The sequence below is a fragment of the Hyperolius riggenbachi genome, chromosome 7 (genome assembly GCF_040937935.1).
Source record: "Hyperolius riggenbachi isolate aHypRig1 chromosome 7, aHypRig1.pri, whole genome shotgun sequence".
NCBI lineage: Eukaryota > Metazoa > Chordata > Amphibia > Anura > Hyperoliidae > Hyperolius > Hyperolius riggenbachi.
The window spans coordinates 181576784-181599909 of NC_090652.1; the positions used below are offsets into that span (position 1 = coordinate 181576784).

A 23126-nucleotide genomic window follows, 5' to 3' on the forward strand; every position below is an offset into this window, starting at 1 on the left:
ACTCTGGCTATTAAATGTGCTGACAAAAGGCACCCTTGGTCCACTGGCCTCTTTTCTATTATGGGCTTTCTTTTTACCAAGTAGTTCCCTTGGATAGCCCCTCCTCTCAAATTTCCCCTGTATTTGTGTCAATCTTTGTTCTCGTTTAATTGGGTCAGCCACAATTTTTTCAACCCTACTTTCTTGTCCCAATGGGATATTTTCTTTAATATGTCTGGGATGAAAACTCTGAAACTCAAGAATAGAGTTCCTATCCGTAGGTTTGGTGTACAGATCCGTGAGTAGACAATCACCAGACCTGTACACCAATGTATCCAAGAAGGGTACCTCTCTCAAATCTACATGTGCTGTTAGTTTGATACAGGGGCATTTCTGTCTCAGCTCCTCGATGAAACAATCTAAGGTTGAACGTGGCCCCGCCCATATGCAAAAAATATCGTCTATATAACGAAACCAGCATTTGGCATGCTGGTGGAACAGATTATTGGTATAAACAAAACTCTCCTCGTACTGTCCCATAAATAGGTTTGCATAGGACGGGGCCACGTTCGAACCCATCGCCGTTCCCCTGCGCTGTGCATAGAAACGGCCATCAAATAAGAAGTAATTCTCATGTAAGATAATCTGCAATAATGAGATTACAAATTTTCTCTGGGGATTAGTCAGATCCGAGTAGACCATCAAAAACCACTCTGTAGCCTCCACACCTCCATCGTGTGGGATGGAGGTGTAGAGGCTTTCAACATCCAGTGTGACCAGCAACCACTCAGAACCCAACTCTGGCACTGACTTCAACCTCTCAAGAAACATCTTTGTGTCCTGCAAATAAGACTCCAAGGAGTGGACCAATGGCTGTAAGATCCTATCAACAAACTGAGCCAACGGAACAAAAATTGAATCAACCCCTGAGACTATCGGCCTACCAGGGGGAGCTTCAAGACTCTTGTGAATCTTTGGTAGAGTATACAGAATTGGGGTTACTGGGTGCTGTTTAACAAGGAATTTACTACATTCAACATCAATGACATTTCTCTCTAGGGCATCATCTACCACCTTACATATTTTCTTCTGTATCCTAAATAGAGGATCTATATCTAATCTCTCATAGACTTCCTCATTGGAGAGCTGATGTAGAATTTCCTTATTATAGTAGTCACTATTCAATATGACCACCGCCCCACCCTTATCTGCTGGGCGAATCACAATCCGATTATCTTCCCTTAAATCATTTAATGCTTGTCTCTCTTCTCTCGTAAGATTAGGCATGACACTCGGTGGATTCTTTAAAACATTCTCCTCCAATATCTGTATATCTTGTTTCACCTTAGACATAAACAAGTCAATGGTAGGGTGACTTGGGGGGTTAAAGGTGCTCTTATTCCGTAGGCCCAAAGGTTTGAGAGAAAGTTCACTGATCTCCTCCATAGTATGTGATCCCGGCCACCTTGGAACACAGGAGAAATACTGTTTCAATTTAATATTTCTGAAAAAACGACACAAGTCCAGATCAAGTTGGAAAAAAGTTGGAAAAAATCCGGTCCATAAGTTGGACAAAATCCTAGTCCATGATTTAAGACTTTTTTCTCGTTAACTGTAAGGATATGGCTTGACAAATTAACCACTAATTGGTCTTCTGTACTCTCTGGCGTAGGTTCATTCGATTGGCAGGACCCTTGTGCTTTCGATCTTTGCCTTTGCCTCTTCCACTGGTACCTCCTCCCTCCTCTCCTTCTGTGTCGTGAGACGACACCGGAGAGCTGTCCCTGGAAGTCGGTAAAAAATCAGAGGATCCAGCATCTCCATCTTGGGGAGTCTGTCTTGGTCTCCTCCCTTTCTTGTTAAATGGGTACCTTCCTTTACGTCTAGGAACAAAACCTTCCTTCTGCCAGGTATAGACATATCCACTAGTGTAATCCATCAAGTCACGATGGTATTTGGACCTCTTAGTGTCTCCACACTCGTCCGATAGGCGGTCATCTTATCTTTCAAATCATCAGCATAACTTTGTCCAGCAGAGGGTGATAGCAATCTATTTAGATCTTTCTCCAATGTATTAATTTTGGCCTCTAATATCGGGATCTCTTGTTGTATTCTTGCCACAGTATGCAGCATTGCGTCAAATGAGGCCCTATTCCATATTCTTTCCCATACTCCACAAAAGATCTTGTCTCTGGGAAACATTGTTGCTGACTTAGCTAACAAAACTAACGCTATGCAAATTATAAATCTGACTGATTATGTTTTAGATCGGGCTGAGATTTCTGTCCTTTCAAAGGGCCTCACGTTTGTCCCTACACCTGATTTTGATCTGTTCGAAACCGTTAAAGATGTAAATTTGTTCGCCAGAAAGCTGGCTGTATATAAGTTTATGAATTCCCCTACTATGCAACAGAAAAGAAGGGAAGAGGCAGATGAGAACACATTGGCCATTTTGAATGAACTAATGGAGGAGAATAGAACTGGGGAAATACAGTTGGGGGCCCAAAAGAGTGATCTGACTATAAAAAGCAAGTTCTGTCCTAGTATTAGTGGGTATGCGACAATTCAGACCTTTGTTGACACAGTGGTGAGAGATTTGGAGGATTTGTCGAGGGAGAAACATAATAGCAGACAGAGAAACCTGAGCTTAGATGAACAAGTTGCCCTGGATAAACTGATGAAAAATGACAATTTGGTCATTAAGAAATCTGATAAAGGGGGTAATGTTGTTATAATGTCCCGTGATGCATATATTAAGATGTGTACGACAATTCTATCAGATGAGAAACAATACAGGAAGCTGGAGAATAATCCCACAGTTCTATTTGTTCAGAAACTGGAAAAATTGTTAAAGGAGGCCAAAGTGAAAGGTGTCCTGGACAAAAATGACTTCGACTGTATTATTAACAAATCCCCTACCACGGCTACGTTCTATGCTCTCCCGAAAATACACAAAAATGCCTCCACACCACCGGGACGACCAATTATATCAGGCAATAATTGCCTAACTGAACAGGCGAGCAGATATGTAGATTTCTTTCTGCGACCTTTTGTGGAAAGTCTTCCTTCCTATCTTAGAGACACTATGGACCTCCTTAATAAATTACATGACGTACATATTACAGAAAATGTCTGGCTGGCCAGCCTCGATGTCGAATCGCTATATAATAATATTGGTCATGACCTGGGCCTGAGGGAAACCGAACACTTTCTCAAAACAAGAAGTGTCCATATGAAAGATCACACCTCCCTAATTTTGGAACTAATAGAATTCATTCTTACTCACAACTATTTTTTGTTCCAGAACAAACACTATTTACAGGTGAGAGGATGTGCTATGGGGACGTCTTGCGCCCCCTCTTATGCAAATTTGTTTTTGGGGTGGTGGGAGGACACCCTGGTGTTTGGAGAGGAACTTGCTGTGTATACTTCCCATGTCATTTTCTGGGGCCGTTTCATAGACGACATCTTCGTTCTGTGGGACGGCCCCAGAGATCTGTTTATTGATTTCGTTGATCAGCTCAACTCTAACAGAATTGGTATGTTTTTCACATACGAGATTGATGGACATGCCATAAACTTTCTCGATGTGCAGATAGCCAAGAATGAACAGGGAGGGTTGGATACTAAGATATATCGTAAACCAACGGCTACGAATTCATTATTAACATGGGAGAGTTGCCATCCAGAACCCCTTAAGAGAGGCATTCCCAAGGGGCAGTTCCTTAGAGCCCGCAGAAATTGTTCAAATCAGTCCGATTTTGAAAATGAATGTCAGACTTTGCACAAAAGATTCACAGAACGTGGGTATCCTAAAGCAGTGATATCTGACGCGCATGAAAAGGCACAAAGAGTGGACAGGAAAGACCTATTGATCCCCAAGAACAGGGACCAGGCTGTAGGAGGGAACAAACCTAGACTGATCAGCACTTTTTCAAACCAGTCCAATAACATCAAGAGAATTATTGATAGACACTGGTCAATCTTAAAGCTGGATCCACAATTAAATACGTATTTACCACGGGCCCCTCTAATCACCTATAGAAGAGGAACAAATTTGAGCGACAGATTAACACATTCCTTTTTGCCAGTGAAGGGGGCAGGTGCAGAAACTAAAAAGACCTGGCTTGGTAGCCCTCTAAAGGGAATGTTTAAATGCGGCAGGTGCAAAGCCTGCACCAATGTGTTGAAATGTAAGGATTTCATTGCCCCTAAAGATGGACGTACATTCGAATTGTTTGACTTTTTTAATTGTGAGACAGAGGGGGTTGTGTATGCAATACAATGCCCCTGCCCCCTCCTTTATGTGGGTGAAACCACAAGGGCAATTAAGACTAGAATCCTGGAACATCTGGGTGATATCTACCATAAACGCAAAACATCGGTGGCTAAACATTTTTTGGAAAAACATGGAGGTGACTCAAACTGTCTACGCTTCTGGGTAATACAGAGATGGAAGATGGGTCCAAGAGGGGGCAACCTTGATCAGAAATTGAGACAATTGGAGGCCTGTTGGATCTATAGATTGGGCACCCTGAGTCCAGGTGGCCTAAATGAGGGGTTCACCTTTGCCCCCTTTATTTAAGAATGCCAGTTAATAATTTCTCCCCTTGTTACTGTTCTTTCCTTTTGTGCCACTCTCCCTGGAATTTTTAAACCTCTTTTGCCTCTTTGTATGGTCTTGAGCTGATATAAACAATCTAATGTAAACAATCTCTTTTGCCCGACATTTTTTAATGTACCACCCGGGTATGTGCCAATGAGTATACTGTATAAGTGGTGGGATGAGGGTATTGAGATCATCTAATAATGATGGTTGTTTACCACCTGGATAACAGGATGGATGCCTCTACACACACATGGATAGTGTATACCAAAAAGAATAAGCATTATTGTGTGCTCAAATTTGTCATATCCCTTTGGCAGTGATTTGTTGGTGTTACATATATTTATATCTTCCCGGATATGTCTATGTAATAAGATTGTGGGAGTTATTTGTGTGGATCAGGCTGGGCTCCTTTAAAATGTACCCGTCCAATACTGGTTATTTTAATCTTGTGGGAGATTACAAGTGATTCGTTTCCCTTTATTTATGCTTACTGAGGTCTTTTACAATGGATGCTGCACACACGCTGTTGTCAGCGATGCGTGTTTACATTGCGAGGCTGTTACCATGGCAATTAAGCCTGGAGATGTACGCGGAAGCGGCCGCTCTGCTGTTGACGTCACGTAATTTATTCACTGCTTGGATACGCCCGATAGGAGATAGCAGCTGTGCGCACAGAGCGGCCTCCCATTGGCCACTCCGGTGGGTGAGTGCGCCCTGATAGGCGCAGACAGTACACCCCTCTATAACCTCACAGCCAATCAGGACTTGGCATTTTCGTATGGACCTTTACTGGCATTTTTCTCCCACAATAGTTGAAGGGCTTACTTTCTGCCTTCCACGAACGGCTAACTATCCGGTGGAGCACTGATGTGTGTAAGTAGAGCGCTGTAATCTGCGTTAAAGTGACTGTTATTTACATTATGTGCTCCTATGGCCCTGATGTCCATTGGATGATGTGATGAGTGACAAGCTTAGTCACCAATGGAGGGCTAGTTTGTGGGTAGTGCAGAGGGAGGTTTAGTTACCGCCCCTCCCAGTATTCAGTGCGAGCCTTTCCTCAGTATAAAAGGACAGCTCCAACGGGCAGCATCTGTTTGGCTGCTGCCTTGCTGCCATACTTGCTGCTACTTTAATATGTGTACTATGTGATTCCTGATAATTTCTTTATTATTTTATCACTTTTGCACTCTGGCACTTTAATACTATTTACTCCTGACGAAGTTTCTAATTAAATGAAACGAAACATGTCGGGTTCTTGGTGTGGGGTCTATAATAAAAACAATGGGAGATTGATAGGTTTGTCGTATGACTGATAACCATATACCTATCAACCCAATTGTGGTCACGTTGTTCACTATTAGTAGTATTTGTATTTCGTCCTATTTTAGCTTAATGAATTAAAAGTTATATTTTATCCCTCATTGCCCTCCTACAAGGTATCAATTGTGAATTATTATAAATCAGGTGTGTTGTTCAAACATTGTTGGAGCCACTTGTGCCCTAATAGATCGTGGTATCCTCTTTTGCTGGTGATACTCCGCCAGTGTGGCAGCATGTAATTCCAGATTGATCTTTGTCCTGTGTAGGTTCTCCAGATCACGTTTAAGTATTTTTTCATCCGGTTTCTGTAGAAATTGGCGATTGCCAGTCACTGGTGCTAAAATACGTACTGCATCATCCTGTGTATAGGCAAAGATTGCACTCGTATCCTCCAAATCCACATCCATTGTGCAATCACCAAATAAGTGCAAACGAACTGCTACTCTGTGTAAGGCATGCACCAATGGGGGAAAAAATTTTTTTCAACAAGGTGACGTGCCCAGACTCAAATCACCTGTGCACTTCCAGGTGACCAGTAAATCCAGTTTCCAAAGGAGTCGGCACCGTCTCAGTAAAAAGCTCTTTATTCCATATCAAAGATTAAAAATGGAACAGCATGATGTATAGCATGGCAGCGACAGCTCCGCTGTTTCGGGTCCTCAACCCTTTTTCAAGCTGTATTAGCACAACATCCACACTGAGCAACAAAAGAATCAGCTTTTAAATAGTAAATCAAGAACACCAGGTGACCAGCTGTGAACCAATCAAGGCCCTGCAGCCTCCAGCGGACCTGATGGAAAACCTCATCAGGTAATATGCAAATAAAATCTCCAGGAGTCCCCACCCAGTGGGAAGTATCACTAACACATCCATTAGCATATGTAAACAGCGCCCCACTCACCGCTGTATAGGCTGTAACGTAGCAAGCCATGCGGACTTCCCAACCATCTCCTTCCGTATCCAACGCGTCACTGTTGACGTACTCCGCTCACATGACTTAAGTCATGTGCTTCTTATCCTCCAATCCTATAGCGCCCGCCGTCATTCACAACTGGCCGCGCCTCCTAACATTCAACTACAACTGAGCGTGACTCAATGGGCTGAAAGACTCCACCCCCAAGCCACGCTTGAGTTGCTAGGATACCGCGGAGTATAGGCAACCAGACGCTATTCAGCGTCAGCTGCAAAAACCAAACAACAACAAAAAAGAAAAAACGAAAACACAGGAGGAGATGAACAGAGCGTCCCCATCACCTACCCTTCACAGCCAGCATCTAAATCGACCCCTGGGCAATTGAATTCGCTAGAGGTCACAGAAGCCCCCCTCAATCCACAGCTCCTCACCTGTCAAAAAAGGAAAAGAAAAACAAGTTTAAATATCTCCGTCCATCACAAGACTAGCAGTAGCATAACTATATACATGGTAAAAGATCATACTCTTTATTCATCCCTCCCCTCCCCAGAGTCCCCAATCTTTTGATCCAACTAGCCTCCTTTTTTAACAGTATCTTATGGCGATCTCCCCTGCGGAGACCCAGGGGGGCTTGGTCAATTATTTGCACTTTTAATTGGGATACATTGTGTCTATACTCCTTAAAGTGACAGGCCAAATGCTGGTTTCGTTATATAGACGATATTTTTTGCATATGGGCGGGGCCACGTTCAACCTTAGATTGTTTCATCGAGGAGCTGAGACAGAAATGCCCCTGTATTAAACTAACAGCACATGTAGATTTGAGAGAGGTACCCTTCTTGGATACATTGGTGTACAGGTCTGGTGATTGTCTACTCACGGATCTGTACACCAAACCTACGGATAGGAACTCTATTCTTGAGTTTCAGAGTTTTCATCCCAGACATATTAAAGAAAATATCCCATTGGGACAAGAAAGTAGGGTTGAAAAAATTGTGGCTGACCCAATTAAACGAGAACAAAGATTGACACAAATACAGGGGAAATTTGAGAGGAGGGGCTATCCAAGGGAACTACTTGGTAAAAAGAAAGCCCATAATAGAAAAGAGGCCAGTGGACCAAGGGTGCCTTTTGTCAGCACATTTAATAGCCAGAGTCAACAGATTGGTAAAATTATAAGGAAACACTGGAGAATCCTGAAGGAATCTTTTCCTCAGGTTCAGGAATTTAGATACCCGCCCCTGATGTCATTCCGCAGACCACCCACAATTAGAGACAAAGTGGTACATACTTACCCTGGGGATCCTGGGGGGACTGTGAATAGAAATGGGACCTATCCATGTCTACATTGTCACATGTGTAATAATGTGACAAAAGGAGATACATTTACCCATCCCTCAAGTGGTCGCAAATTTTCCATTAAGGGCTATTTTACTTGTGAATCTACATATGTAGTATATTTTATTAAGTGTCCTTGTGGCTTAGGATATGTTGGAAAAACAGTGCAACCCTTGAGGGATAGGATCTCCTCACATAAGACCACCATTAGAGGGGATAGTTGTGAACAATCGGTAGCCTGTCACTTTACGGAGTATAGACACAATGTATCCCAATTAAAAGTGCAAATAATTGATCAAGCCCCCCTGGGTCTCCGCAGGGGAGATCGCCATAAGATACTGTTAAAAAAGGAGGCTAGTTGGATCAAAAGATTGGGGACTCTGGGGAGGGGAGGGATGAATAAAGAGTATGATCTTTTACCATGTATATAGTTATGCTACTGCTAGTCTTGTGATGGACGGAGATATTTAAACTTGTTTTTCTTTTCCTTTTTTGACAGGTGAGGAGCTGTGGATTGAGGGGGGCTTCTGTGACCTCTAGCGAATTCAATTGCCCAGGGGTCGATTTAGATGCTGGCTGTGAAGGGTAGGTGATGGGGACGCTCTGTCCATCTCCTCCTGTGTTTTCGTTTTTTCTTTTTATTGTTGTTTGGTTTTTGCAGCTGACGCTGAATAGCGTCTGGTTGCCTATACTCCGCGGTATCCTAGCAACTCAAGCGTGGCTTGGGGGTGGAGTCTTTCAGCCCATTGAGTCACGCTCAGTTGTAGTTGAATGTTAGGAGGCGCGGCCAGTTGTGAATGACGGCGGGCGCTATAGGATTGGAGGATAAGAAGCACATGACTTAAGTCATGTGAGCGGAGTACGTCAACAGTGACGCGTTGGATACGGAAGGAGATGGTTGGGAAGTCCGCATGGCTTGCTACGTTACAGCCTATACAGCGGTGAGTGGGGCGCTGTTTACATATGCTAATGGATGTGTTAGTGATACTTCCCACTGGGTGGGGACTCCTGGAGATTTTATTTGCATATTACCTGATGAGGTTTTCCATCAGGTCCGCTGGAGGCTGCAGGGCCTTGATTGGTTCACAGCTGGTCACCTGGTGTTCTTGATTTACTATTTAAAAGCTGATTCTTTTGTTGTTCAGTGTGGATGTTGTGCTAATACAGCTTGAAAAAGGGTTGAGGACCCGAAACAGCGGAGCTGTCGCTGCCATGCTATACATCATGCTGTTCCATTTTTAATCTTTGATATGGAATAAAGAGCTTTTTACTGAGACGGTGCCGACTCCTTTGGAAACTGGATTTACTGGTCACCTGGAAGTGCACAGGTGATTTGAGTCTGGGCACGTCACCTTGTTGAAAAAAATGTTTTCCCCCATTGGTGCATGCCTTACACAGAGTAGCAATCTGAAACAACTATACACATGTAAAGGCTGGAAAGCCGAGGGTTTGTGGTTCTCGAAACAAAAAGTAAAAATCGAGATCAAGCCACATTTCCAGGTGACAAAGACGGTGGGGAGAGCGATCCCGGGGGAGGGAAAGCCAACACAGGGAACCCCATTCTCACTACACGGGTCACAACAGGGGACGTTATTACACAGTCCATATGCAGCCACTTATCCTCATGCTAGTTGGGTAAGTGAAGAGGTACTCTTAATTGAAAGATTGCAGAGAGTACAGTCTTCCCGACCTCAGGTACACATTGTGCCTCAGGACATAAGGGGGGGAAGAGGTCCAATCAGGACAGTTGGGGACATATTTTGTCAGGGAGATGCTAAAAGATCCTGTACAACTGAGATTGGACAAGGGGAGGTATATCGATTTTTCTGGAGAAGGATCTTTTGCATGGAAGCTTTGAGAGGTTTGGGTGAACAATTGGAAAGGGTACAACATTTCTTTAGGCACCGCTACTTCCTTAGTTCCCACCTCAACACATGTCTTACACCATGACCTGAGAGGTCAACGTTTTTTGGTGCTACACGGGAAGGTGAAACAAGTAGAGTTGCCCTCATGCGGGCAATTCTCACAGAGGTACCTGTGTTTGCCGGGGCAAGTCAAATTTAGTGAAGAAGCCTGCTGGCTCAATAACACAGAATGCGAGGCTACCATTCAAAAGAATCGCCCTGAAGCCAAACCAATAGTTCCGGTGGCTGAAGGAAAGGTTTGTTTTTTAAACATGAGGTCTAATGACACATTTATTGTACATTTTCATAATTGTTCAGATAAGGTGGATCTTTCAAGGAGAACATATTGTGTGAGCGGAGATCCCATATGGATCAAGTCATCCAAGTTTGATGACGTTATTTCTCAAATTTTTAAGAGAACTCTAAAGTTCAAAGTTTCACAGGAAGTTCCCAACCTGAAAGATAAGACGACATGGGACAAAGGGGAACAGGTTTTGACCCAAGACGACCACATTTTGTTACAACGGTTAAACAAACAGAACACTGAGTTAGAGGTAAGATTTCACCATGATCCAGGTGATCTTAACGAGGTAGAACACAAAAATAAGCAGGTGAGTTCCAGTCTGACCTGGTGGAAAAGGTTTCCGGCGATGTTCCAGGGGCACTCGGACTGGGCCTCTGCAGTTCAAAATTTCTTCCTACACCCACTGGTCGTCTGGATGGGGATGACAACTTTGGGCATCATTATCCAGGTGAGGTTGTGTGTTAAATTACGCAAAACAAATTAACCTGGTCAAGAGATTGGTGCCTCATAAACAATCTCATGGACCAATATTTCCAAATTAAGGGACATACAGGGTTACGGGTATAGGTGTAGTAGTACCTGGGATGGAGCTGATTGTATAAAGGCGCTCTTTTAGAAGGCACCTGGCACTGCTCCGTTGTGTAACAGACAAACGAGTTTCACTTTTCTGTGATCATACAAGTTTGTGAGTGATACGCAAGTGACGCAAATGCTGAGAATGTGGTATAGAGGGACTTAGAAGTAGTGCATCCCCAGAGAGCCTGGTTACTACTACAGGAAGACCAAGAGGTCTTGCCCTCTCTTCCAGGGATAACCGCCTAGAGCAGAGAAGTTGTGTGAGCATGAACATCGAAAAGTGAAACATAAAGAAAAGAAACCAGGTACTGTTGGGCTCAGAAGCAGGGATCTGCGGATCAAGCCATTTTAGGGGGGATTGTTATAATTTAAGTAGGCCTCAGTTATTTGGCCTGAGGTTTAGGTAAAAGGCTTGTTCGCAGAGTATACCTTTAAAAGAGAGTTTCTCGTGATGCAGGCAGAAGCATCTCAGTGTCTGCTTGAAGCAGATGATACAAGCAGATACTGAGAACATGTTCCTGAAGGAAGGCCACAGGCCTACACTGCCCCAGACAAATGGACTACGAGAACAATCAACATAGGCCATATTTACAAAATATCACATTCTTGTAAGTAAGGGAAAGGTGACATTGAATATTAATCGAGTAGGTGGGTATTATGACACCACGAGGGGTCGAAGCCAATAGTCGGGTCTGGGGGGATGGCTAAGATGAGGTCACATTTAACTCTTTCCTAGTCAGTATTAAAGGGCCGGAGGGGCCAACGGAGCGCACTCTGATTCCTACTTTCATGCACTCTATCTGCTGACTGGAACCCCTAATTATTTCCTTTCTTTATGTAATCTGGTATAATTGATGCTGTACATAGTTAGTCTAGATGTAACATAGAGTAGACATAAGAAGACCTGATTATCTTTAGCAGGAAGGTAATCACGCAGCTGTAACGCAACATGAGGATATGCTTGGCTAGGATATGACGAACTGTATCTGTATATCTGTTTCCTGAATAAACAACTTGTACTTTGAAGACGACTGAGAAAGTCTATCTCCTGCTTGCTGTGATGAGTCATGTTTGCAACTCTCGCTGATGAGTTTGCTGGTGCCGGAGAAAAAGGTAATTTATAACAACTTTAACCACTTCGGTACCAGCAGCCTCTGCCCCCTTAAGGGCCAGAGGCTCCTGGTACACTAAAACACAGCTTCCTGACGAATGGCCGCAAAAATCCATTGCTCCCACCGGTCACACCATTCTGTCCCCGCCACAGGCTCCTCTCTCTGCTGTGTCTATTACGGCAGAGCGCTGTGTGCAAGTCAGGACCCGCTTTCATTGGCTCCTGACCCGTCAATCAATGTAAGCCAATGGGATTGGCTTACAGTGATGACAGGGTCAGGAGCCAATGAAAACGGCTCCTGACTTGCACACAGTGCTCTGTCGTCATAGAGACAGCAGGGCGAGCGAATTGCGGTGGGGTCAAATCGGCGAGATCGGCGATAACAGCGGGGACGCGCGGTTAATGGGACGTTTAACCTACGTCCAGTCAGGGCCGCAGCACCACCTGCTGGACATAGATTCAAACTACGTCGGTCTGGATCCTGTTAATCAGCTGACACTCAGGCAGGATTGCTGTGAGCTGTGATTGGTTCCTGTGTGCATGTGGCCAGCCACTGATTGGATGCTTGGTGTATTTAAGTCTGTTGAGTGCATTCGGTCATTGCCTGTGCTAGTGTTAGCTGTGGCTGATTGCTGGGTGCTCTTTGTGAATCTGTGGATCATTATTAGACATTAACCTTGCTTGTTTACTGGATTTCCCTGATTGCTGCCTGGACCGACCTGTGTTTGTTTTTGACCAAGCTGTTTGCTGCCTGGATCGTTTCTGGACTTGCTGTACTCCCATTAGTTCTGCTAGTTCTGACTGCCTGTATTGCCAGTTTGGCTCTGGTCGTACATTTGTCTGCTCCTTGTTCAGCGAAGTCAGGCAGGAGTCGTGTCCTCACCTCCTGTTCAAGCGGGGACGAACCACACAGGGGGTAGACGGTGATGTTAGATTGGGGCATTGGAGCTGATCTGTGGGTGAATAGCCTGCTAAATATTATAATCCCATCATGTCCACGTTTCTATGATGTGAAGCAGGCTTCTAGTCCATTTTGTCAGCATAAGGATACCTATGTAAGAAATATGTAAGTAAATACCATGTTATAATAAATAATTTATGTGAATCATTTCATACACTCAGTTATCACATACAATCCTTGTGTTTGAATAGGAATGCTGTCTTCAGTGCTGCAAAGAATGAATGAAATAGAATTAACATATTGCACTACAAATATTGTATACAGTTTTACACTAATCAAAAATTACATTCACTAACAATCGAATTCTATATTATTGATCAGCAATTTATACAAACTCACCTTCTTCCGTCAAAACATGGACGTAGAAAAGATAATGCTTCTGAGTGAATGTAATTATTAAAAATTGCACTATTGTACAAATGCATTAAATAGAAACCCATAAAAACACATTAGAGCTTATTATTGAAAAAACAAAGATGCATTAATATAAATGGTAGTTTGCACGTGCTAACTGGGGTGCTAAATAGTTTGCATGTGCTAACTACAGTGCTAAGTAGTTTGCATGTGCTAACTAAGGTGTTAAGTAGTTTGCATGTGCTAACTACTTAGCAACCTAGTTAGCAAGTGCAAAGCATGTTAGCACATGCAAAGTGGCTTTTCACTGGCGTGCTAACACTTAGCACCCTTTTGTGAATCAAGCCCTTTGGATGATGCTATATAAACTTATGTATGTTCTGTATGTATAATACTGTGTGAGGTATGTTGTGCCTATTAATGCCAGGTGTATGAACTAAACTGCGTTAAGCAGAATTACGCGCATAATGTCTTATGCACAATGCCGATGAGTGGTACTTTTGCCTTGCAGCGTTGAGTCCCCGGTTCAAATCCCAGCCAGGCTCCCCCTTAAAAATTATCCCTAGACTAAGATAAATATACTACACGATACGTAGACATATGATTATGATAGGGATTAGATTGTGAGCCCCTCTAAAGGAACAGTTAAGTGACAAGACAATATATTTTGTACAGCACTGTGGAAGATGTCAGTGCTAAACTTGCGTTGACTTAACACAATAACCTCACTGTCACCACACCTAGCCCCACTAACGCTAATCTCACCGCACCTAACTGCACTTAACGGTAACCTCACTGCCGACGCACCTCATGGTAACCCCATTGTCCCCACTCACCACCAACGCTAACCTCAGTGCCCCACCTAACGCTAACCTCACTGTCGCTGCACCTAACGCTAACCTCACTGCAGCCACACCTCATTGGTGCTGCAAATAACGCTAACCTCACTGCCATCACACCTAACGCTAACCTCACTGCCAGCACAGCTAATGCTAACCTCACTGCCGCCACACCTAACGTTAACCTCACTGCCGGCACACCTAATGCTAACTTCACTGCCGCCACACCTAATGCTAACCTTACTGCTGGCAAACCTAATGCTAACCTCACTGCTGCCACACCTAACGCTAACCTCACTGCCGGCACAACTATTGCTAACCTCACTGCCGCTACACCTAACGCTAACCTCACTGCTGACACACCTAATGCTAACCTCACTGCCGCCACACCTAATGCTAACCTCACTGCTGCCACACCTAACGCTAACCTCTTTGCCGCTGCACCTAACTCTAACCTCACTGCCATTGCACAGAATGCTAACCTCACCCAGTCATCTTCCTTCCAAGTTTTCTGTAGGCCACTTTTACATTTGTCCATAGGAGGTGTGGTCTGGGGGAGTCTATTATACCACATAAGCTTATACAAGTAGGAGATTAATCCATTTCTAGGAGAGAAGTCCATAAACTCAGACTCAAGGATCGCTAGCTCGGGCAACACACCCAATTTGGTAACCTTTTGTGCATACCCCTTAACCTGCAAAGACCGGAAGATCTCTGAGGATGGAAGACCCATACGCCATACCCATAGAGATTCCCAAGAGGGTAATTTGCCTGCTACCCTAAACCCTTTAGGGTAATAATCCCCCTAGCCTTCCATTCAATCCAAGATTGGTGGTCACACCCAGGACTAAAATCTAAGTTGCCAAAGAGGGATTCCAAACTAGAGTGCCCCCTAAGAACATCTAGCTTTTTTAAGTAGCAGTTTCCAAATCTTAATGGAGTCCCCTATGATAGGAGGTAGAAGGGAGAAATTGACTTTAGGCCTGTGTGTCCACAATAAGGCAGACAAAGCAAATGGGTTTACCAGCTAAATTTCAAGGTCGAGCCGGGACAAGGTCCTCCAGCACCCAAGGCTGAGACAGCAAAGTGCGCCCCTCCATCCCTGCCTCCCCAGCCGTCACACACTGATTGCTATTAGACTAAGAGGCGCCACAGGGCCCACAACCTCCCCAACACCTTAATATCTAGTTATATGGCTTGCAGTCACTGCCATTTATCCCCTTTTATTATTTCTTTCTGCTTCAAACACAATTAGGAATGACAGCTGAATGAATTCTGCGCCCTCTCCTACACTGCGCCCTGAGGCTGGAGCCTCTCCAGCCTATGCCTCGGCCCGGCCCTGGGTCTATCCAACGGGAGTATCCAGTGCAGTAGTTGGGTAATACGGGATGCATAGTAGTAGAACAAAAACTGTGGGGCCCTAACGCCACCTTGTAATTTCCCTCTGGAGAGATAACAGTACCTTTTCCTGGGGGTCTTTCCCTTCCAAATAAATGTGCTGACTCTGCTCTGCAATACCTTCAGATCTTTGAAGGATATGACCAGTGGTAATGCTCTGAACAAATACAGTATCTTAGGTAGCACTGTTATTTTGACCGCACAAAGAACTTAGCCTTTTTATGTGGGGTTATGTTTGCTGCATTTCCGCATTTATTCTTTCATATAAGGGATAATGACTGCTGCACTTTATTTTTTGGAGTTGATGTTTCTGCTTTTGCCTTTGAGGGGCTCATAATCACATAGTCACTGAATGATATAGACTATCATTACATGACCCAAAAGAAACTCAATAAAAGGAGAAATTGATATATCTCACAGCCATACGTTTTGTGGGTACCATATTGTACCCCATTTTGCCTTCAGACTAACTTAATTCTTTATGGCATTCCTCAGAGATTTTGGTCAATATTTACATGATAATATCACACAGTTGCTGCAGATTTATTGGCTGCACATCCATGATGTGTATCTCCCGTTCCACCACATCCCAAAGTGCTCTATTGGATTGAGAACTAATGACTAAGGAGGCCATAGTAGTACACTAAGCTTATTATCATGTTCAAGAAACCAGTTTCCATGAATCGAGCTCTGTGACCTTGTGATGAAACGCGGAAAAGCCGCTGCCTCTCAAGGTGAGGCGGCTGTTTCCGCGTCCAGCATGGCGTCACAACGCGGAAAAAACGCCGCATGCCGCATAGGCAGAGCGGCAGAATCCGCATTGGGAACGGCGGAATCCGCATTGGGAACGCCGGAATCCGCATTGGAGGCGGCGCCCGCACTCGGTTCACTGGATACATTGCAAAACAGTACTGATGTGGCTGGGACTGATAGTCCACCTAGATTCAGAGTGACACGCGCGCGCACAGAGGCAGAGCTTAAATAACAGCCAGAAGGGAGTCAGCTGACCAGGCGGGTCAGCTGACATTTTCCACTACTCTCATTGGTCCAGCAATTAGGGAGGTCCTGGAGAGGTCCTTGTGTATATATACTACTGGCTGTTCACTTGCTCCTTGTCTGGCGTTGCAAACACATACGTGGGAGCACTCAGACCTGTAGTCAGATTCGTTAGTGTGCCGGGACCAGCTGGAGCTGTAATCCTACACTAAGCTAGATTCTGTTGATAGCTTAAAGTACTAGTTTGATTGTGATTATCTGTTATGACCTTTTGCCTGCCTGACTATCCTCCTGAACTCTGATCTTGTACCTCGATATTTCTGATACTCTGTTGCCGAACCCCGGCTCGTCCTTAGACTCTGTTTCTGCCTCCTGATCTTGTACCTCGATATTTCTAATACCCTGTTGCCGAACCCTGCCTGTACCTTAGACTCCGCCTCTGCCTACTGTATTTGTACTTTATCGGTCCGTGTGTTTACGACCTGGCTTGTCCGACCTCGAGAACCGACCTTATTGTTGGAGGCGGTTCCCTGTCCTGTTAGTGACACTTCCTCCAGAGTGTCACTTTCAGACATACCTTCCTACTCGTTCAGCCTGACTCCTCCCGCCTTGGAGAGCTCAGGTCTTCGGAAGGAATCTGTGTAGTACTCCTTACTACACTGAGGCCTAGCCCTCTAGTGTTACTGTTACACCAAACACTACACTCTACTTAAGTACAGAGGTTAGCTGGTATATCGGATTATCAGTGATACTGCAGATCACTTATAATCTGGTATACATCTGTATTCCCAGTGATACGGCAGATCACCGGTAATCAGATCCTCTCTGTGCTCCACCGTTCGTTACAGAACGCCAGACCTAAAACAAAATGAACGCACGCACTGGTCCTCTGGGTGAACTTGCCACCTCAGTGGATAATGTCAATCGAGTGCTGGGTGAACATAAAGCATTGATTGAGGCTCTGACAGGGTCCGTCCAAACCCTCCAGACGTCAGTGGATGAAGTGCGACCCCCTCCTAGCGCAGACATACGCATGCCCGTTCCAGAACGGTTCTCTGGCCACAGATCTGACTTCCGCAATTTTAGGAGTAGAGTGTTATCATATTTTGAATTAAGACCCCGATCCTCTGGTACTGAGGCCCAGAAAGTCACGTTCATCAAAACTTTACTGGCCGGTGACTCTCAGACCTGGGCATATAACCTGTCCCCTAGAGACACAGCTCTAACCTCAGTAGAGGAATTCTTTAAGGCCATGGCCGTAATTTACGACGACCCAGACCTTGCGGCGACCTCTGAGCGGAAGCTCAAGCTTTTACGGCAAGGCAAGGGTCCGGTCGAAGAGTACGCGGCCGAATTTCGTAGGTGGTCAGTTACCGCCAGATTTGACACCTATGCCCTGATGGATTACTTCTTGTCTGGGTTGTCGGAGGAGGTCTCCGACCTGATGTTAAGTTTACCCGATCCCAAAACAGTCGATGAGGCCATCTCATCGGCTATTCGAGTCGACCGTAGGCTACGCCATCAGAGACAGACTAGGGGCAGTCACCGTGTCAGGGTGACATCTTACTCGGCACCTTCCGCTGCACCCCTAGTAACGCCATCTCCGCCTGTCTCACCCTCTCCAGCCTTGCCTCCACCCGAGCCAATGCAGATTGGTCGATCAAGACTGACCCAGGTGGAACGAAGGCGGAGAATGACTGAACAACTGTGCCTGTACTGTGCTGAAGTAGGGCATAGAGTGCGAAACTGTCCTAACAGGCCGGGAAACGAGTCTGCCTAGGAGTAGTGGGGGGTGACACCCTAGGCACACTATTCTCACTCCATAAAGAGAAAAGATTGCTGCTCCCTTGTACGATTACATGGGATAATAAGTCTGGTGCCACTGAGGCTTTTATTGAAGTAGAGTACTTAGACATGTCACATCAAACTCAAAGTGACAGGTGCCCCACCCCTTTTTCACACCCTTTCCCCGCCCCTTTTTCACGCCCTTTCCCCGCCCCTTTTTCACACCCTTTCCCGCCCCTTTTTCACACCCTTCCCCGCCCCTTTTTCACACCCTTTCCCCGCCCCTTTTTCACACCCTTTCCCCGCCCCTTTGTCACACTCTTGCCCCAGCCCACACAGTGAAACACCGCCCCACCATATATTAAGCATGACTGACAGGCAAAGCACAAGCAGGCAAATGCCTTCTACCAAAGAAATTTTGAGAAAGCATTATTATAATTTAAAAGCCGCCGGTTCTTATGGCGGTGTCGACAGCCTGCATAGAGTTGTTCGGAAGTATGGATTGAGCAGGAAAGCTGTCAAAAATTGGCTTAATAGACAAGACACATATACTTTATACAAGCCTGCTAAGAAGAAGATTAAAAGAAATAAAATTGTTGTCTCAGATATAGACGCCCAATGGCAGGCGGACCTGGTGTCTATGATAGATTTTTCAAGTTACAACGACGGTGTGAAATATATTTTATCGGTCATAGATGTTTTATCTAAATATGCTTGGTGTGTTGGGCTGCGCAATAAAGCTGGGGGAACTGTGGCTAAGGCTTTTGAGTACATATTTCGCACTAGCGATCGAATACCCAGAAAACTAGAAACCGACAGAGGTCGAGAATTCATGAATAAACCTATGAAAAAGCTTTGTGCAGAGCGTGGAATAAAACATTTTTTTACAACAAACACAGTCAAGGCAGCCATCGTAGAACGTTTTAATCGCACTTTGAAAACCAAGCTGTGGCGCTATCTCAGACACCGAAATACATACCGATACATCGATAATTTACAAAACAGCTTAACAAGTTATAATAACACATACCACTCCTCTATACGATGCAAGCCGGCGTCCGTTACAAAAAACAATTCTTTGTTAATCTGGAAAAATCTGTACCAAGATTATACGTGTGTTAAAAAGATTAAACCGGCGCTTGCAGTTGGTGACCACGTGAGAATTTCCTGTTATAAAAGTATATTTACAAAAGGTTATGAGCAAAGCTACACGGAAGAGATCTTTACAATACAAGCTATCAACACCAGAGGTCTCAGGCCTCTTTATAAGTTGAGAGATCTGGCTGGGGAAGTCATTGAGGGATCGTTCTATGATGATGAGCTACAAAAAGTGCCGCTTCATAAAAACAGAATTTATCGGATAGAAAAAATTATAAGAAAAAAACGAGTGAAGGGTAAAAATTTGTACCTAGTTAAGTGGCTCGGATACCCTGAAAAATTCAACGAGTGGATTCCGGAAAACCAGCTGACCGAAATATAAAATATGCAGACGGATTCCTTTTTTATTACACTACCGTGCAATGCCTCATCAAAAATTTACCCAGAGAATACCATCTCAACCTATACAACTAAATTGGCTAAATCTGTGGACCTTCGTGGCGCGTGGGAAGTAGCAATCACCGAAATACAGTATCCGCATTCATGGTATACCTTTGAAGTGCCCGAGGGTATTTTTCACGCCGGGAAACGTGGAGAACCGTTAAGAGATTATTATGTTAGAGCCGGGTATTATCACACTATCGACGATCTTATCAAAGGAGTTAATCATAGACTCGAAAAAGCAAAGCTACCCCTGGACCAGATTAAATTGACCTATGATGAAGCGGAAAGAACTGTTAGCCTGTATAATTCAACCACACACTTTTTCATACCGGGTAAAAAATTGGGGCATATATTAGGTTTACCTGTACCAACACCTGATCAGCTGAAACTTCTAAAAGCCGGTCACCATCCTTACTACCAACCAGATCAGGGCCAAACACCCCAAAACACCAAAATATTCTACCCCGATATCAGAGCAGGATTTTATACACTCTTTGTGTACACAGATATAATAGAACATCAGCTAGTAGGGGATGCCTACGTTCAATTACTAAGGACCGTTGAAATCAGCGGGAAAGGTGGTGGGATAAGCACACAAAGATACAGCAGACCCGACTATATACCGCTCTGCAAGCACCACTTCGATTCAGTAACCATTTCAATTCAAACCGATCAAGGGAAACCTGTTAGGTTTAAGTACGGAAAATCCGTTGTGAGACTTCATTTCAGACAACGGCGCGTAACAGCGAATTGAAATGTTGTCGCAGAAGTTGTATGGAGACCCGAATATCTACACGTGATATTACCTGGCGCAAGCGGGCTATGGATTGGAAGGTTTCCAGGGAGAGGAATTTATGCATGGTTCGGGCCTAGCAGGTCTATTCAGAGGGTTATTCCGTAGGGTTGTTCCTCTGTTTAGAAAAGGCATTGAACTTGTAAAGCCGCATGTGAAAACCGCAGCCAGAAATATCGCCAAAGACGCTGTCGCAACAGTGTCAACGGCGGTGTTGGATAGAATAAACAGGCCAAAACAAGACCAGGACGGGTCAGGTGTTGTGTATATACGCAAAAAACAACGTAAACGAAAAAGACATATTGACAGCATAGTTCTTCCACCTTTTCTCAATAAAACCAATGGTCGCAAGAAGCGCAGAAGACAGAAATCACCAGCTCGTTCACCAGGCGACATCTTTTAATCGGCGACATGGCTTTCGTGCACGACTGCTCGACCGAGTATGCCAAATCAGAATTGGATATCTTTCAAATACCACCGACACAAACAAGTATTGAAAAATCTATTTATGTAGAAATACAACCTATCGCCGCAATAGCTGACGGCACCCCCTTGGAATTCTTTATATCCGGAAGCGGCGAATATTATTACGACTTAAATAATACCTTGCTACATATCACCTGCCGAATACTTAAAGCGGACAACACGCTCCTGCAAGATGGCGCTCGTGTAGCATTGGTTAATTACCCTATAGCCAGTCTTTTCAGTCAGCTAGATATATCACTCGGCGATCGATTAATATCTACAAGCGATAATCTGTATACCTACAGAGCCTATATAGAAACACTTCTAAACTATAACGCACAGACTTTGGCGACACAGTTTACAGCCGGTTTATTCTATAAGGATACAGCGGGACATTTTGATGACCGTGCGCTGGACGGTAACAATGCAGGCTTCATCAAAAGAGCGCAATTTACAACACGGTCCAGAAGCGTCGAACTAGTGGGTCCAATTTACGCCGATGTCTTTAATCAGCCAAAGCTGGTCCTGAATGGATTAGACCTGAAGATTAAACTCACCAGGAATAAAGACTCTTTTTGCCTTATGAGTGCCGAAGCTGAGGCGTTTAAAGTGCAGATACAAACAGCGTCGTTATATATTAAAAGGGTTCAAGTCTCACCAGCCGTGAGGATCGGTCACAGCCAGGCGCTGTTAACCGCTAACGCAAAGTACGCCATTGACCGGGCGTGTCTCAAAGTATACAGCATACCGGCCGGGACACGAATTTCCAACCATGAAAATCTATTTCTCGGCAATATACCAAAAATCGTGATACTCGCTCTGGTAGGAAATAAGGAATTTTCTGGAAGTTACCAGAGGAATCTGTTGCGGTTCGGTCACTATAATGTAAATTATGCCTGCCTGTATTTAGACGGTCAACAGATACCTGCAAAACCTTTCCAGCCTAACTTTCAGGCAGAAGCCGCCATCCGAGAATACATGTCTTTGGTGCACATCACAGGCAAACAAAAAGCTGACAACGCACTATCGTTTGACAGGTCGGAATACATGAATGGTTACACCCTGTTCGCGTTTGACACAACGCCGGATCAAGAAGCGGGGTCAGGGCATTTTTCTCTAGTAAAAACGGGTAACCTGAGGGCAGAACTACGTTTTTCCGACCCCACCCCAACAACCCTGAACATGATTGTGTACTCTTTAAACGATAACGTTATTGAAATTAACCATAAAAGAGAAGTTCTATATGATTATTAACAATAATGAATAATTTTGAAATCGAGAACGCTGTGAAAGCCGATTCTTGCGCAAGACGAATCTTTAGAGGTGTAATACCGTGTGATTTTTTTACCGACATATAAGATCGTTCAGAGACCCGCTGCGTATATTGTGAATACAGATCCTTCTTCGCGTCGGGGGCAGCACTGGATTTTAATAATGTTATTGAACGAGGATACATCACTTTTTTTGACAGTTATGGACTGTCGCCAGATAATATCATCTTTCCTAAGGACTTCATACAGTTCTTAAACAGGAATTCTGACTGTATCACCTATAACAATAAACAGCTGCAGTCTACAGATAGCGCTGTGTGCGGGCATTACTGCGTTTATATGCTCCATCACCTAGCCAGAGGATATAAGCTAGAAGGGTTATTGAAAAAATTTGACAATTTTAAAACTAATGACGTTTTTGTACAAGCATTTGTGGGTCGTAGATTAAAAAGTAAAATGAACTGTTGTTACTACAATCAATCATGTGTTTGTTATGTTGACAACGTACAATAAATGTGTTTAAATGAACAGAATGCTATTTTGACAATGTACAATAAACTTGGTTAATAAAAAAAAAATGTAATTTCATCACATCTGAGGGTCTGTCTTTTGTTCTGCCATCAGCATCCCTCTACACATTGCAAAATGCACGATCAGGATTTTTAGAT

The 23126-nt window shown here is 44.2% G+C and overlaps 1 protein-coding gene across 1 annotated transcript; it reads left to right on the plus strand.

Moving 5' to 3' along the window:
* The first annotated feature begins 21133 nt into the window (after positions 1–21133).
* LOC137526131 (uncharacterized protein F54H12.2-like) lies at positions 21134–22441 on the plus strand. The gene has a single exon (XM_068247349.1). It carries the CDS (start codon positions 21134–21136, stop codon positions 22439–22441), a length of 1308 nt encoding a protein of 435 aa, XP_068103450.1.
* The last annotated feature ends 685 nt before the right edge of the window (positions 22442–23126 follow it).

Coding starts and splice junctions, on each gene's coding strand:
- LOC137526131 (XM_068247349.1), top strand. CDS start 21,134: ATGGCTTTCGTGCACGACTGCTCGACCGAGTATGCCAAATCAGAATTG.